Genomic DNA, 18,773 nt, shown 5'->3' with positions numbered 1-18,773 from the left:
AGGGAAGAGCATTTGATTGACTGACCAGGGTCAACCAGGGTCAATTACACCACTGTTTCTCTCAAATAAAAAGCCTGTGAGATAACATGATGAATAAAAGCATCACGTATGGTTTATATTTTTATCTTAAAGTTTACATTTAATTGACCACAACTTTGTTACATATTTCACTGTCATGTCAGGTAACAAGAAGAAGTGATTTGATTATGTCATGTTTCTGTTTTACATTCCAACCTGGGCTCAGAGCATTTTGTATTATTCTGTATGTAAATACGAAATACTCCATTTAGTATGATATGTTATGTTTTGTATGGTAATTAGTGGATGTTACGTTCCCAGCTGACAAACTCAAATTGTCGCTCACAACAAAGGGAACTAACAAAGAAAAATCACTGATCACCAAAACAAAACAGAAAGGGGTTCAGAAAGGCACCCATTTGGGTGCCCACTGAAAGAGGTTCTAAAAGATACCCACCATGGATGCCCACTAGGTTTGCCTCTGAAAAGACAAACTAAAAGAAAATCACAACAACTTCGTAACGGGAGTAAAAAGAACATGGAGCAAAAGAAACAGGGGGGACACCAAAAATCTGGCCTTTATTTTTTACTTTTACCCCTTTTTCTCCCCAATTGGTAGTTAGTCTTGCCCCATCGCTGCAACTCCCCTACGGACTCGGGAGAGGCAAAGGTTGAGAGCCATGTGTCCTCTGAAACACTACCCTGCCAAGCCGCATTGCTTATTGACTCATTGCTCGCTTAACCAGGAAGGAAACACTGTCCAGCTGGCGACCGGAGCCAGCTTGTAGGCGCCCGGGCCGCGACAAGAAGTTGCTAGAGCGCTATGGGACAAGGAAATCCCGGCCGGCCAAACCCTCCCCTAACCCGGACAGCGCTAGGCCAATTGTGCACCCCCCATGGGTCTCCCGGTCACGGTTGGCTGTGACACAGCCTGGGATCGAACCCTGGTCTGTAGTGACGCCTCAAGCACTGCACCACTTGAGAGGCTGCTTCTTTCTAACTTAAATAGGTTGAGCTTGAAATTGCACCTCTCAATCGCTCTCTCAACATCTCTCAAGTTCAACAGGAGCACTGGGCCAGCCACTCTTAAATATCACCTGGCCTAGCAGATGTGTAACACATACCAACTATCATGGTGACACCAATCGTTGCAGCCTACGTGCTACCTCAAAATATAAATGGAAAACCAAAACTGGTAACACCTTCCCCCTTAAGACAACAAATATATCCAATATTTTTGTTGGACAAATTTGCTCACAACCAACAGAATAACTTCCATCTCACAACATGATCAACTTAAATGCGTTTATATAAATATAAACATGGTTTCTGAAGTTTTGGTAACATCACAGACGTTCTTTCATCCCTTTGGAACGACCACAAACAAAACTAATCTCCAATATGGCAAAACGTGCAGTCAAAATAAATTGTGAGCCAGGGCTCCCAAGAATCGGCACAGAAGCTAGCACTGGAAGGTTATTGATGGCATCTACTTTTTCGGACTCTCCCTTGCCCTACCATCTTCCCAAAATATTTCACTGTTGCTTGGGCGAAAGCGAAAGTTTGACAGGTTAACTGTCAGTTTGGCAGCTGCGAAACGCCCGAACAAACTCCTTATATCCTGAAGGTATTGTGGCCAGGTGGTGGTAAATACGACCACATCCAAATATGCCTCAGCATTTTCTAGATCAAATAGAACAATGTGCATGAGCCTTTGAAACATGGCTCCGGAATTTCGTAACCCGAACAGGAGACAAAGGTAGGAAAACAAACCATCTGGAGTGTACATAATGGTCAAGAGAAACTGACCCCAAAATGGCCTGCCATCGTGAGCCAATCTCAGAATCTCTTGTCAAAGTGTAACTGGAAGGACAATTTGAGATACACTGGGCCAATCGTCTTGTTCAGAAGAGAGAATGCCATTTCCTCATTAGACACCATCTCTTTCAAAGTAAACCACACAAACCTCCTCTGGACTTATCTCAGCAAAAAGAGGAGAGAGGGAAACATCTTTACTTTGTTCAGCAATCAGCTACTTCCTAGACATTGAAGTGTCAAGTGTAGGGACCCTCTCTTCCTTCAGTGGTCCTACAAACTCGCTCTACTTTGGGGTTTTCAAAGGATAGATCAACTCAGGAGTTTTAGCGAAATCAGGATCACCCATAAACATCTCGGACAGATCGACCATGGTGGGATCTCTGACATCCTCTTCAACATTAGACTTTCTCCCGGCAACTTTCTTACGCATAGCACGCTGGGAACACTAGGGTACTATTCTGATAACCCATCAGATTCCTCTACTCTGGGTTCCTTACAAATGACAGGATTTGGCACGATCTTCCCTCCAGCCAAATCGTTTCCCAAAATGAATGAGACCCCCTTCAGCAATAGGCTAGGCCTCACTCCAACGGAACCATAAATAAGATCAGACTCGAGTTCCACATTACTGTATACAAAGGAACTTCCATGCAACCCATCTCCACGCCTTGTACTACCATACTGTAACTAGTTGCTGAACTGTCAGGCAAAGGCAAAAACACCCTCCAAAATGAAGGATTGGGCTGCCCCAGTGCATCAAAGTATCTTTACCTGATTCTTAAAAGTATCGCCACTCAGCAGAGACACGAACCTGTCTGAAACAAAGGGTTCATACACATCTTTTCCAAAATCTTTTTTAGGAGATACGTACACCAATCCCAACCAGACTTAATGGCTCCCACAAGAAGAAACGTATTTTTCTCTGTAAGTTTTCTGTTTCAACCAAGGACAATGTGTCCTTTCCCCTGGCAGTAATGACAAACTAGCAGATACGAAAAAACTGTTTTCTGCCAATCTTTATCTTTGGGCACTGTAGAAAAAGCATGAAATCTCGTAGTATGACATGACTTCAGTCGATTGCTTTTTGTGTAAGGATAATTACTAGGTGCTTTGTTTGTGAAGGTAGTTGTATGTGTCAAACTCATCTGCATGAACTGCAGCTTTCTCAAGAGTGAGATCCTTGTGCTAAACAATGTAGGTCGTAACTCTTTCGTGAAGGCAATTCTTGAACTACTCGAAGTACGAGTGTTTAAATCCTCCAGGTCCTTTACCTCTTGAGAACCACACCACTGATCAAAAAGACATGCTTGTTCCCTTGCGAACTCAAAATGGCTTTGTGATTCTGTCTTTCGTAATTTGTGTAACTGTTGTCTGTACGCCTCTTGGACCAACTCGTAAACCCGAAGAATAGCAGCTTTAACAGTGTTACAATCTGAACTCTGGTCAAGAGATAAAGCGGCGTACACTTTGAGCCTTTCCCACAACAACACTTTGGAGGAGCAGTGACTAAATATCTTGCGGACATTTTAGGAATGTGGCAATCCACTCAGAGTAAAATATACATCCACTTCTTTTTCGTTAAAAGGGGGTACAAGCTGGCTCATCCAGGATCATGGGAACCAAGATCCTGGACGAGCCCCCATTTTTACAACAAAAAAAGGCACCCAGGTGGGTACCCATTGAACGTTGGCAAAGCCACTAGTAAGGGATTCTAAAAGACACCCACCATTGATGCCCACTAGGTCTGCCTCCGAAAAGAGGCAGACCTAGTGGGCAGTAAAAAGAATATGGAGCAAAACAAACAGGGGAAACACAAAAAAAATCTGGCTTCTTTCAAACTTAAATAGATTGAGCTCCAAATCGCACCTCAGCTGCCGTGAAGTGTAGCTCTTCCAACATCTCTCAAGCTCAATTGGAACACTGGGCCAGACACTCTTAAATATCACCTGGGCTAGCACAGGTGAAACACCTTCTGACTAACGAGATGGACAGGCCAGCACAGGTGTAACACATACTTATTAACGAGGTGATACAAATTGGTGAACCTTACGTGCCAGCGTGCTACCTTGAAATATAAATGGAAAACCAAAACCGCTAACAATGTCCATCATCCATTTCGTATGATACATTATGAATGTATCATGAACGAATTTGCAAAACATACAATATGTTATGAATTCCAATTTGTTGTGGCTAAGGCTAGAAGCTAGGGTTAAGGTTAGGGTTAAGGTTAGGAGTTAGGTTAAAGAGTTAAAGTTAGGGAAGGGTTAGCTAAAAGGGTTACAGTTAGGGTAAGGCGAAGGTTAGCTAACATGCTAAGTAGTTGCAAAGTATCAAGTTGTTGAAAAGTAGCTAATTAGCTAAAATGCTAAAGTTGTCCGTGATGAAATTCAAACACGCGACCTTTGGGTTTCTAGACGTTCAAATTATTTGCCCACCCTCCTTTCATTTTTGCGTTAAGTAACCTTCTGTCTTATATAACTAGAGCAAACTTAACATATCATACTAATTTCAGTGTCCCGGATTTACTTCTACTATGTTACGTCTAGTCTATGAGACCAGGTTGTACATCCAGCTGTTTATCCTGTAAGAATCCAGCAATGGTGAACACACTTTTTAATTTAACACAATTGAGTAGCCTACATAATTCAGTATAGTTATAGTTTTTTCTTAGTTCTCATTGAAGACAGAGAAAGCATCCTGATCAAAATAAAAGCAGACTCTGTAGTACTGATCCATCCTACAGATGAGCTCACACGACATTGTTTTATTCTGTCAAGTCTTATTAAGCTAGTCTGATCCCAATACCCAAGGCAAACATTACAGAGCATTTATTTTGAATGAATGTCATTCAAAAAAGTATTCAGACCCCTTGACTTTTTCCACATTTTGTTACGTTACAACCTTATCCTAAAATGGATTAAATCATCCCCCCCATAATACACCATAATGACGAAGCAAAAACAGTTTTTTTATGTTTGCAAATTTATAAAAAAGAAAATACTGACATATCACATTTACATAAGTATTCAGACCCCAAAGCTGTCTTCAAGGCAAAGGGTGGCTACTTTGAAGAACCTCCAATATCAAATATATTTTGATTTGTTTAACACATTTTTGGTTACTACATTATTCCATATGTGTTATTTCATAGTTTTGATGTCTTCACTACTATTCTACAATGTAGAAAATAGTAAAAATAAAGAAAAACTATGGAATGAGTAGGTGTGTCCAAACCTTTGACTGGTACTGTATGTAAATAAGGTATTTATGTTTTTTATTTGTAATACATTTGCAAACATTTCTAAAAAACTGTTTTTGCTTTGTCATTATGGGGTATTGTGTGTAGATAATAATCATTTCATGCATTTTAGAATAAGGCTGTAACGTCTCAAAATGTGAAGAAAGTCATACTTTCCGAATACTTTCCGAATGCACTGTACATGTCAAATTTTCACTGTGCATAAACAGTAATGTCTCTCTGGATGAAATCAAGAAAAACAGCTCAACTACTTCTCTCTGACTGGTACCTGTTACTCCGTAGTGCTGCACATCTCTTCATTATGCCTGGTCCTGGACTAAAAAGCGATTTAAATTCAATTTCCATTGACCATGCCTTATAGTCCAGGGCCGGCATCTATTGATATCTCTCTCGCTTCCTCCTTCTATAGCATACTTATCTGCTGCTCTTTCTCTTTTAGTTCCCCTCTGTTATTTCAGTTCATCACTGTAGGATGTGCTGGCCCATGGATCTGCTCCCATTGCCCCCCTGTGCTGAGCTGGGGGTCCGTCCTCTGAGTGGGCTCCTGTGGACCCTGCTGCTCCTCTTCCTATGGTATTGTTACAGGGTGGGCTCCGACCCACCAGCCCCAGGCCGAGCCATCCCAGGAAAGCACAAGTCCGGCTCCAGGCGCTCTGTGTTGTCTCGTGCCGGCAGCTGTGCGGGAGCAGAGTGCAGTGCCACATCAAAGATGGCCACTGGAGATCGGGGGACTCCCTGCATCTCCATGGAGACGGGGGAGGAGGAACAGGGGCGAGGCTACCTGACCCCTGTGCTGAGCCATGCCCTGTTCCCAGCCCAGGCCACAGCGAGTGGCAGGAAGCTGTATGCAGCACTGCAGGAGTATGCAAAGCGCTACAGCTGGGCTGGCATGGGACGCATTCATAAAGGACTCCGGGAGCAGGTAATGTGAAATCTGAAATTTACAGTAATTTCAATTAATGATATACCCATTGATTTTTGAAGAATATGAAATGCCTGATGAGCTTAATACAACTGTCTAACCCCATCATAACCCAAAATATAATGGTTGGTTGGTCACACTTTATTTGGATAGTACAGATAGGGTACGGTATAGAATATGTATTAGGGCATTAAGTAGGGCAAGGGTTAAGTTAAGGATTATAATAAGGGTTAATGCTTAGGATTAGTAGATAGTTAGTTGAAATGTTACTAATAGTCTGTAGAGCATCTACAGATAGACTAGCCAAATAAAGTGTTAGTGGTTGATTTACTCCATTGTTACTCCATTGTACACGTCAACAATGACAGACAAAATGAGAAAAAAAAATCCAGAAAATCACATTGTAGGATTTTTAATGAATTTATTTGCAAATTATGGTGGAAAATAAGTATTTGGTCAATAACAAAAGTTTATCTCAATACTTTGTTATATACCTTTGTTGGCAATGACACAGGTCAAACGTTTTCTGTAAGTCTTCACAAGGTTTTCACACACTGTTGCTGGTATTTTGGCCCATTCCTCCATGCAGATCTCCTCTAGAGCAGTGATGTTTTGGGGCTGTCGCTGGGCAACACGGACTTTCAAGTCCCTCCAAAGATTTTCTATGGGGTTGAGATCTGGAGACTGGCTAGGCCACTCCAGGACCTTGAAATGCTTCTTACGAAGCCACTCCTTCGTTGCCCGGGCGGTGTGTTTGGCATCATTGTCATGCTGAAAGACCCAGCCACGTTTCATCTTCAATGCCCTTGCTGATGGAAGGAGGTTTTCACTCAAAATCTCACGATACATGGCCCCATTCATTCTTTCCTTTACACAGATCAGTCGTCCTGGTCCCTTTGCAGAAAAACAGCCCAAAGCATGATGTTTCCACCCCCATGCTTCACAGTAGGTATGGTGTTCTTTGGATGCAACTCAGCATTCTTTGTCCTCCAAACACGACGAGTTGAGTTTTTACCAAAAAGTTCTATCTTGGTTTCATCTGACCATATGACATTCTCCCAATCCTCTTCTGGATCATCCAAATACTCTCTAGCAAACTTCAGACGGGCCTGGACATGTACTGGCTTAAGCAGGGGGACACGTCTGGCACTGCAGGATTTGAGTCCCTGGCGGCGTAGTGTGTTACTGATGGTAGACTTTGTTACTTTGGTCCCAGCTCTCTGCAGGTCATTCACTAGGTCCCCCCCGTGTGGTTCTGGGATTTTTGCTCACCGTTCTTGTGATCATTTTGACCCCACGGGGTGAGATCTTGCGTGGAGCCCCAGATCGAGGGAGATTATCAGTGGTCTTGTATGTCTTCCATTCCCTAATAATTGCTCCCATAGTTGATTTCTTCAAACCAAGCTGCTTACCTATTGCAGATTCAGTCTTCCCAGCCTGGTGCAGGTCTACACTTTTGTTTCTGGTGTCCTTTGACAGCTCTTTGGTCTTGGCCATAGTGGAGTTTGGAGTGTGACTGTTTGAGGTTGTGGACAGGTGTCTTTTATACTGATAACAAGTTCAAACAGGTGCTATTAATACAGGTAACGAGTGGAGGACAGAGGAGCCTCTTAAAGAAGAAGTTACAGGTCTGTGAGAGCCAGAAATCTTGCTTGTTTGTAGGTGACCAAATACTTATTTTCCACCATAATTTGCAAATAAATTCATTAAAAATCCTACAATGTGATTTTCTGGATTTTTTTCCCTAATTTTGTCTGTCATAGTTGACGTGTACCTATGATGAAAATTACAGGCCTCTCTCATCTTTTTAAGTGGGAGAACTTGCACAATTGGTGGCTGACTAAATTATTTTTCCCCCCACTGTATATGACACAAAACACAGAAAAACAGAATTTTGCCTGCACTGGGCCTTTAACAAAATTTTTTCTATATACAGTTGAAGTCGGAAGTTTACATGCACTTAGGTTGGAGTCATTAAGACTCGTTTTTCAACCACTCCACAAATTTCTTGTTAACAAACTATACTTTTGGCAAGTCGGTTAGGACATCTACTTTGTGCATGACACAAGTAATTTTTCCAACAATTGTTTAGAGACAGATTGTTTCACTTTTAACTCACTGTATCACAATTCTAGTGTCACAATTTCAGAAGTTTACATACACTAAGTTGACTGTGCCTTTAAACAGCTTGGAAAATTCCAGAAAATTATGTCATGGCTTTTGAAGCTTCTGATAGGATAATTGACATCATTTGAGTCAATTGGGGGTGTACCTGTGGATGTATTTCAAGGCCTACCTTCAAACTCAGTGCCTCTTTGCTTGACATCATGGGAAAATCAGCCAAGACCTCAGAAAAAAAATTGTAGACCTCCACAAGTCTGGTTCACCCTTGGGAGCAATTTCCAAATGCCTGAAGGTACCACGTTCATCTGTATAAACAATAGTACGCAAGTATAAACACCATGGGACCACACAGCCGTCATACCGCTCAGAAAGGAGACGCGTTCTGTCTCCTAGAGATGAACGTACTTTGGTGCGAAAAGTGCAAATCAATCCCATAACAACAGCAAAGGACCTTGTGAAGATGCTGGAGGAAACAGGTACAAAAGTATCTATATCCACAGTAAAACGAGTCCTATATCGACATAACCTGAAAGGCCACTCAGCAAGGAAGAAGCCACTGCTCCAAAACCTACATAAAAAGGCCAGACCGGTTTGCAATTGCACATGGGGACAAAGATAGTACTTTTTGTAGAAATGTCCTCTGGTCTGATGAAACAAATATAGAACTGTTTGGCCATAATGACCATTGTTATGTTTGGAGGAAAAAGGGGGAGGCTTGCAAGCCGAAGAACACCATCCCAAACATGAAGCACGGGGGTGGCAGCATCATGTTGTGGGGGTGCTTTGCTGCAGGAAGGACTGGTGCACTTCACAAAATAGATGGAATCATGAGGAAGATAATTATGTGGATATATTGAAGCAACATCTCAAGACATCAGTCAGGAAGTTAAAGCTTGGTCACAAATGGGTCTTCCAAATGGACAATAACCCCAAGCACACTTCCAAAGTTGTGGCAAAATGGCTTCAGGACAACAAAGTCAAGGTATTTGAGTGGCCATCACAAAGCCCTGACCTCAATCCCATAGAAAATTGGTGGGCAGTACTGAAAAAGCGTGTGCGAGCAAGGAGTACTACAAACCGGACTCGGTTACACCAGCTCTGTCAGGAGGAATGGGCCAAAATTCACCCAACTTATTGTGGGAAGCTTGTGGAAGGCTACCCAAAACATTTCACCCAAGTTAAACAATTTAAAGGCAATGCTACCAAATACTAATTGAGGTTATGTGACCCACTGGGAATGTGATGAAAGAAATAAAAGCTGAAATAAATCATTCTCTACTATTACTCTGACATTTCACATTCTTAAAATAAAGTGGTGATCCTAACTGACCTAAAACAGGGAATTTTTACTAGGATTAAATGTCAGGAATTGTTAAAAACTGAGTTTAAATGTGTTTGGCTAAGGTGTATGTAAACTTCCGACTTCAACTGTTATACCAGAAAAGGGTTCTTTGGCCAGTAACAATAGTGGAACCTTTATGATGTTATATAGAACCCCTTTTTAAAGGTCTAATAAAGAACCATTTTGGGCTCCCGAGTGGCGCAGCGGTCTAAGGCTAGAGACTATAGACCATGGTTCAATTCCAGGCTGTATCACAACCGGCCGCGATTGGGAGTCCCATAGGGCGGTGCTCAATTCAACCAGCGTCGTTCGGGTTAGGGTTTGGCAGTGGTAGGCCGTCATTGTAAATAAGAATTTGTTCTTCACTGACTTGCCTAGTTAAATAAAATAAATAAAAAACATGCTCAAAAGGTTCTATATAGAACTTTTATGGCGCTATGAAAAGCCCTTTCTTAAATGACTTTACCACGAGCAACACCAAAGATTTTAACATGGTGATATATGCAACACTTCGCTCTCACACAGTCACACACACTTTCTGTGCATGTGCACCAAAACAGAGAAGTTGAGCCTTGCACTTCAACACTCTTATTTGTTGTGGAAATTGACTCACTCTGCTGTTTTCTTTCTGCATCTATATAATATTGCTGAGTCTACCTTTAACGCTAGAACTGCTGAAGCAGTCATTCTGACTGCTCAATAATTGAATTTATTTATTACTCTGCAATTTTTTAAGTCATGCCACCCTCCGTCCTTGACTTTTCCTAAATAAGTCTATATAACATACTGTCTGCGTTAGAATCTTAATATCACAAACAGAACTGTTTGAGTTTTAGGAGGGCATGTTCTTTTTTGAATGGTTTTCCCCATTGCATCTCCTCCTGACAGTAGGGCCTGCTCCGCTCCTTCTTCCAGTTGAAAGTGTAGTGCCCAGCAGATAAACACCCTGATAATTTCCTCAAATCTGAACCTAAACTAATTTCACACATATAACAACAGATGAAAAATTTTAAGTAAAGTATGATGGGGAGAAAGGGGTAGAATGGGTGAGTTGATAAGTGAGGGGAAGCAACGGTGCATAATCACCACTTGTGAATGAAGAACAGGGTGGGCCATTCCATTGTATTGATCCATTCTAATTCTAATATTAAAGATGCACTATTCAGAAATCGCTCTGCCATTTTCTGGTTGCTAAAATTCTAACAGTTTGCCTAATTTCAGTTTATGTGGCAAAACAAGCAAGTATAGTGTAGATAATCATTATACCATGTAAACCGCTGTGAACAAAATATTTTCCATAACCAAAAATATTGTATTTCAGCTGTTTGAAGCTGGTGTACAAAAGTGAAAGTAAAATAAGCTAAAACTTAAGAAGGGGAAGCATAGAAATAGCGCACATAGAACATATCTACCACTTCTCAGACTTGCTTTCAGTGAGAATGACTCACATTTTTATATGAATTTGGTGAAGTCGCCCAAAAAGTTACATATTGCAGATTTAAAATGGTATGTACCCTATATCAGTCCACCGAATCAAAGACGTCTTACCAGTCTACTCTGGCCTACTTAGAGTAGGCTGCACAGTGAGAGTGTGCGCAATTGTACATGCTGAATGGCTTTCAATATCTGGGAAAATATCCATATTGGGCAGCAGGTGAGCGAGTGATGGAGAATGTGGTTATTAGGCTTGTGGAACCTTAAGTTGGCAAGGGGAGAAATGTCACCATGGACAATTTCTTCACTTCACTGTCATTGACAAACAAGTTGCTTGCTAAGAAAACAAGTCTGGCCGGCAACATGAACAAAGTGAGATAGGAGCTGCCTCCCTCTGCACAAAATAAGGCACCTGTACAGCCGTTGTACTCCACAACAGTGCTGAAGAATGACAATGAAGAGAAAACTGGAGATCATTACGCACTACAACCAAACAAAGGCATGTCAAAGTGTGTCAAGCAAGTGAAAGTTACGAAAATTGTGTGAACTGTTAGGATAAGGGATAACAGCTTAATTAAATCCAACTGAGGACATTGCATGAAGACGACCACAAGCATTTTTATTGTTGTCTTATCGACATATTCATTATAATTCCATTATTGCTTTTGTGCTGAGTTTTACTATTTTGTCAAGGCCAGTTGGCACTTATAACGATGTTTAGGCTAATAATGTTATCGTCATTTGACCGCGCGTCTTGACCGTGCGCTGTGGTGGTTGGGGTATTTTTTTTGAAGGGAAGCCTAGTTTTAACAAAGGCACGAATAAAATTGATTGAACATTTGAATTTTCAGTTTTTTTGTTTTTCAATATGTGACTTGTTTCATGAAAGTAGGCATATGTCACGGGTCACTACTTCACAGGCGAGCTGTTAGAACAAACTTTTTTTTATTATTTTTTTTTTTGGCAGAAATGCCTTCTCGAACATGTGAACTTTCATGTGCCTTAATAACAAACTTGTATGCCATCTGTAAATACAAATACAATTGTTAAATTATGAGCCTAGTTGGTTTAGCCACAGAAAAAGTCAACAACCTTCCCGCTAGCCATGATTGGCTGAGATAATGAGTAAGCTGGACATGCCGAGAGGTGAGTTTGGATTGGTCTGCCATAAAGCACGCTTCTGTCTATTTGAGCTGGTCAGTATGTCTAGGTAATCCTCTCTAACGCAGCTTTTAAAAAAAAATTGTGTGTAGTAAAACTGCATAAGCCTAATGTCAAGTTAAAGTGTACGGTTAGCTAACTAATGTTACGTCTATGCTCTCCACTTTCTGGAGGACCAAGTTTTGAAATCAGTGGAATTCGAGTATGATAGCTAAGGAGATTGAGAAAACATCTGTCTCCGGATCTTCAATCTAAGGGCAACCATGGCATCCGACAGGAGACGCATCCATCGATGATGTATACAGGTAAGATAGTCTAGCTAGCTACATTGTCAGATATTACACGTTTCTAATTTTGACAGAAAGTTGTTTAATTTCAAGATAAAGTGTACTATTAGCTAGCTAACGTTAGGTGGCTGGCTCGCTAGCTAACGTTATGTGTATGATCTTGTTATTTGTATCTCAGACCCATTTGCTTGACTAGTTATAGACTGGATGGTTAGCTACCTGCATCTGGACCTCCATCTTGACCAGTGAGAGTACAGAGACACTGACGTCAGAGTGCGACGTATGTTCAAAACTGAAATCTGTCGAATGCTGACACCTGAACTAAAGACCTCGGTTTAAAAGCTTATACAATGTTTGTTTTATATACTTTTATTTTATTTTGAATCCTGCGGCTCTGTTCGGCTAAATTGCTGTGTGCGCTGCTATTTGTCCCGGGATCCTGCCAGATTCCGTATAGGGGAAGAGACGCGAAAGCCTAGCTGGCTCGGCGGCTCAAATGGAGGCCGCTATTGAACGTTTCCAATGTTGCAGGAGCTGCTTTTACTTTGCTTTGTTCCAGGACATTGTGGACCGCGTTGACTTTCAATGTAGCAACTGCATACTTGCGGAGAACTACAGGAGCGAAGTAACTACTCTTAGCAAGCAAGTAGCAAACCTACATAAGCTACTGGTGAACCCACGCCCACCTACTTTTTAAGTTTCGCCGCCGTGTCGGCTCTCTCCAGCCAACTGGCCGGTGCTAGGCTGGGTTCCATCCCCAAAGGGGTCTCCCCCATCCCTGGAGAACGGAGCTGATCTCAACCCAACCAACCAGCCATGGAGGTACGTCACACACGTGGAAGTCGAAGAAGGCGTCCTCTGGCAATGGGGGTCTCCATGGAGATGTTGAGCCCGAAACTGACACAGACCAGAAACAGCTATACCGCCCTGGATCCAGAGGTTCCAGCGCCTTCGTCCGTGGTGGCTTCCCAATCAAGTTCGGATCCGAAGGTACCTGCGTCTTCGTCCTCGGCTCTGTCTCCTTCTCCGGTTGCTTCTACCTTGGGTTCAGATCCTCAGAGCTCCCAGACAGTGAGGCTGCCTGAGAGACCGGCACATTCAACACCACCAGCTGTCATCATAGGCAGTTCTATGGTGAGAAACATCTCGGTCCCCAAGGCAAAAACCCATTGCTACCCAGGAGCACGAGTACAGGATATAACAAGGTTGCTTCCGACTGTTCTACCACAGATGCCGGAAGCGGACACCGTCGTAGTCCATGTGGGGTCAAACGACATCAGGAGGGCTAGCTCAGAACATTTGAAAATGGATTTTAAAGAACTGATAATAGCATTAAAAGACTCCAAAAAACAGGTCCAGTACCATCGTTGGGCCGCGGATGTGAAAGATTCAGCAGACTGCTGGCATTACACATCTGGCTAAAAGACTACTGTAGCTCTGCTGGAGTCACTTTTTTTGATAACTTTGACACCTTCTGGAAACAGAAGATACTTTACAGGAATGACGGAGTCCATCCAAATCATCTTGGCTCCTGGACTCTGTCCACGAATTTCAAGACTGCGTTGAAACATTGATTGGTAAATTATCCAGGACCAGCTCAGTTAATCCCTACCATTGTGACAATGAGTCGTCATAATGCTGCATCAAATGTACATGATCTTAGGGGCATTGGCAAACACAATGTAAGTCATTTAATTTATGTACCCCTAATTGCACCAAATACATCTGTTTATCCTACAGCTACTGTAAGCAGTAATCATGAGCCTATAAACCAGAGTTACACTGTTAGCACTGAGGCGGTGTGCAATAGTAGGAAGACCACTTTATGCAGCTAACCCTGCACTATCAGCTCCAATGTAAATAACATGAGAAAGTCTACCTCTGATAAGCTTCCCAGTAAAGCATTAAAAACAATTAAGCAACCCAGAAAAAATAGCCCATATTAACATATGTAGCTTAAGAAACAAGGTCCATGAATTCAATAACTTGCCTGTAACAGATGACATTCATATTCTGACTATCTCTGAAACTCTCTTAGATAATACCTTTGATGATACAGTGGTAGCAATACATGGTTAAAACATCTACCAAAAAGACAGAAATGACAACGGAGGCGGTGTTGCGGTCTATATTCAGAACCACATTCCTGTAAAGCTCAGAGACGATCTAATGTTAAATACAGTTGAAGTAATATAGCTACAGGTTGATCTGCCTCACCTCTTGTGGGAAGCTGCTATAGACCACCACTTATTCCAGTTACTAATAAGCACACACCCATTAAGAAAATTACTGTAAAAACTGTTTAATCCCCTTGGATTGATGAGGAACTGAAAAACGGTATGGTTGAGAGGGATGAGACAAAAGGTATGGCAATTAAGTCTGGCAGCCCAACTGATTGGAAAACGTACTGCAAATTAAGAAATCATGTGACTAAACTAAATAAAATTGATGATAAAATGATTGTGGGGGCTGTCTTGTTAGACTTCAATGCAGCTTTGGACATTATTGATCATAGTCTGCTGCTGGAAAAACGTATGTGTTGTGGCTATAATGTGGATAAAGAGTTACTTGTCTAACAGAACACAGAGGGTGTTCTTTAATGGAAGCCTATCAAATATAATCCAGTTAGAATCAGGAATTCCTCAGGGTAGCTGTTTAGGCCCCTTGCTTTTTAAAATTTTTACTAACGACATGCCACTGACTTTGAGTAAAGCCAGAGTTTCTATGTATGAGGATGACTCAACACTATACATGTCAGCTACTACAGTGACTGAAATGACTGCAACACTCAACAAAGAGCTGCAGTTAGTTTCAGAGTGGGTGGCAAGGAATAAGTTAGCCCTAAATATTTCTAAAACTAAAAGCATTGTATTTGGAACAAAACACTCACTAAACCCTAAACCTCTGCTAAATCTTGTAATAAATAGTGTGGAAATTGAGCAAGTTGAGATGACTAAACTGCTTGGAGTAACACTAGATTGTAAACTGTCATGGTCAAAACATATTGATGCCGTAGTAGCTAAGATGGGGAGAAGTCTGTCCATAATAAAGCGCAGCTCTGTCTTCTTAACAACACTATCAACAAGGCAGGTCCAACAGGCCCTAGTTTCGTCGCACCTTGACTACTACTGTTCAGTTGTGTGGTCAGGTGCCACAAAAAAGGACTTAGGAAAATTGCAATTGGCTCAGAATAGGGCCGCACGGCTGGCCCTTGGATGTACATGGAGAGCTAATATTAATAATATGCATGTCGGCCCTAACTGTGTTTGATCTTGTATAGCCATCTTGTTTCAAGAGGACCGCAATGGAAATAAGTTCCAGACTTTATTGTGTGTTATCCACAATGATTTTATTCATGTGCATGTATGGCTTTTTCAAGTTTTATGTGTGCTTGTTTTTAAAATGGTTGAATTTATAAACTAATTAACCTGTTAGGGTATAGGGGGCAGTATTTTCACGGCTGGATAAAAAAATGTACCCGATTTAATCTGGTTACTAATCCTACCCAGTAACTAGAATATGCATATACTTATTATATATGGATAGAAAACACCCTAAAGTTTCTAAAACTGTTTGAATGGTGTCTGTGAGTATAACAGAACTCATTTGGCAGGCAAAACCCTGAGACAGATTCTGACAGGAAGTGGATACCTGATGTGTTGAATTGACTTTAAGCCTATGCCATTGAAAAACAAAGGGGCTGAGGAATGTTTTGGCACTTCCTATGGCTTCCACTAGATGTCACCAGCCTTTACAAAGTGTTTTGAGTCTTATACTGTGAGATCTGACCGAATAAGAGACTTGGAACGGTGATGGCCGATTAGACCCCTGGCGCGCGAGTTGATGGTGGGTACTCTCGTTCCGAAACGTTTTAAAAGAGATCCCAATCGTCCGCCTTGAATTTTATTCATGTTCTGGTTAAAAAAGGCACTAATGATTTAAGCTATACAACGTTTGACATGTTTGAACGAACGTAAATATATTTTTTTCCGTTCGTGAAGTGAAGTCCGGCTGGCTTAGATCATGTGCTAACAACACGGAGCTTTTTGGACATAAATGATGAGCTTTTTTGAACAAAACTACATTCGTTATGGACCTGGGATTCTTTGGAAGTGACATCTGATGAAGAGAATCAAAGGTAATGGATTATTTACATAGTATTTTCGATTTTAGATCTCTCCAACATGGCGGTTAGTCTGTATCGCAATGCGTATTTTTCTGGGCGCAGTGCTCAGATTATTGCAAAGTGTGAGTTCCCAGTAAGGTTAATTTTAAATCTGGCAAGTCGATTGCGTTCAAGAGATGTAAATCTATAATTCTTTGAATGACAATATAATATTTTACCAATGTTTTCTAATATTAATTAATTATTTTGTTGTCATGACTTGACTGCCGGTATTGGAGGGAAACGATTTCCTGAACATCAACGCCATAGTAAAACGCTGTTTTTAGATATAAATATGAACTTGATAGAACTAAAAATGCATGCATTGTCTAACATAATGTCCTAGGAGTGTCATCTGATGGAGATTGTAAAAGGTTAGTGCATAATTTTAGCTGATTTTATGGTTTTGGTGACGCCTGTCTTTGAATCGACAATACATTACACACAGCTATTGTCAATGTACTCTCCTAACATAACCTAACTTTATGCTTTCCCCGTAAAACCTTTTTGAAATCGGACAACGTGGTTAGATTAAGGAGATGTTTATCTTTCAAAGGGTGTAAGTTAGTTGTATGTTTGAGAAATTTGAATTTTGACATTTATTTGGTTTCAAATTTGCCGCTCTTGAAATGCACCTGCTGTTGATAGGGTGCGCCACGGGTGGCACGCTAACGTCCCACATAGCCCCAAGAAGTTAAACCCGATTTAACTTAACCATATCCTACCGCCCAGGGGTCCAAGAATTGGAAGCCGGATGCGCTGTCACGCCTCTATTGCCCCACTGCTACACCATCGGACCCTGAGACCATCCTCCCTACCTCTTGTCTCGCGGCTGCACTCAACTGGGGTATAGGAAACCGGGTCCGTGAGGCACAGCGTTCCCAGCCGGACACCGGGGACTAACCGGATGTTTGTCCTGGACTCTGCCATTCCTCGGTTTCTGGAAAGGGCTCATTCCTCTCGACTGGCCTGCCACCCTGGCTCCCGTCGGTCCCTGGCCTTTGTACAACAACATTTTTGGTGGCCCACCTTGGTTCCTGACATCTCCATGTTTGTCGCCGCCTGCACCGTGTGTGCCCAGAGTAAGACTCCTCGGCAAGCTCCGGCTGGCCTCATTCAACGACTTCCCGTCTCTCACCGTCCCTGGTCACATACAACCCTGGACTTCGTCACTAGACTCCCCCAGTCTGATGGCAACACGGTTATGCTTACCGTAGTGGACCGGTTTTCCAAAGTCGCCCACTTCATCCCTTTCCCCAAGCTACCCTCAGCCAAAGAGATGGCCCAGCTCATGGTGCAGCACATCTTCCGGATCTATGGACTTCCGGTGTCCATGGTCTCTGACCGTGGTCCTCAGTTCTTATCCCAGTTCTAGAAGGCGTTCTGCACGCTCATTGGGTCATCGGCCAGCCTGTCCTCCGGTTTCCACCCCCAGTCTAACAGCCAGTCGGAGTGAGCCAATCAAGACCTGGAGACGACTCTTCGCTGCCTGGTCTCTGCCAATCCCAACACCTGGACCCAGCAGCTCTTGTAGGTAGAGTACGCCCGCAACACCCTCCCTTGCGCAGCCACTGGTCTCACGCCTTTTGAGTGCTCCCTGGGATATCAGCCCCCACTCTTCCCTGAGAGGTCAGCATACCCTCGGCCCAGATGTTTGTCTGCCGCTGTCACCGTACCTGGAAGAGAGCCAGATCGGCTCTTCTCAAGACAACCTCCAGGTATCAACGACAGGCGGACTGCCACCAGACCCCGGCTCTCCGTTATCGTCTCAGGCAGAGGGTATGGTGACATTGGGAATGGTGACATTTGCACGATCGATTTTCTGCACCATTTGGACTATCCCTATTAGTAATAGAGGAAGGTGTAGAAATTTGAATGACTTTTCCCAGCACAATAGGGCCTGAGGCCACATCCAATGTCAATATGGGGAACTCTCAGAGTAACCAATGATGGAATGTTGTAAACTGACTTACATTGACTTTGGTTGCTATCACGCAACAGCCTAAGCCATCTACGTGATTTGATAACCGAGCGGGTACTCTCTTCACATTTCAAGGCCGTGTTAGGATATTGACTCACAGACCGAGCCCCGCTCAGGTAATACCTTCCATCCTTTCTAAGCGTTATCGTCGTACTGTTGTCTATATCTTGTACCCATTTGTTTGAACTCCTCTTAGGTCATGCTATTGTAGCGCAAAAGAGAAGCCCACTGTGGTCTGCTCACACAGTGTTTTTAATTC

The 18,773-nt window shown here is 42.4% G+C and overlaps 1 protein-coding gene across 2 annotated transcripts in view; it reads left to right on the top strand.

Moving 5' to 3' along the window:
• LOC115192102 (aspartate beta-hydroxylase domain-containing protein 2-like) overlaps nucleotides 1–18,773 on the top strand; it is a 74,960-nt gene that overhangs the window by 8,562 nt on the left and 47,625 nt on the right. For both annotated transcript variants that reach the window (XM_029750233.1, XM_029750234.1), the window contains exon 2: nucleotides 5,538–6,020. In XM_029750233.1, the coding sequence (XP_029606093.1) occupies nucleotides 5,571–6,020 (450 nt within the window). In that variant the 5' untranslated portion in view covers nucleotides 5,538–5,570. The remainder of the gene's footprint in view (nucleotides 1–5,537; nucleotides 6,021–18,773) is intronic.

This window comes from Salmo trutta, chromosome 4 (assembly GCF_901001165.1).
Source record: "Salmo trutta chromosome 4, fSalTru1.1, whole genome shotgun sequence".
Lineage (NCBI taxonomy): Eukaryota > Metazoa > Chordata > Actinopteri > Salmoniformes > Salmonidae > Salmo > Salmo trutta.
Note: the sequence above shows the minus strand (reverse complement) of the source record. Positions and strands in the feature narration are given on the sequence as shown.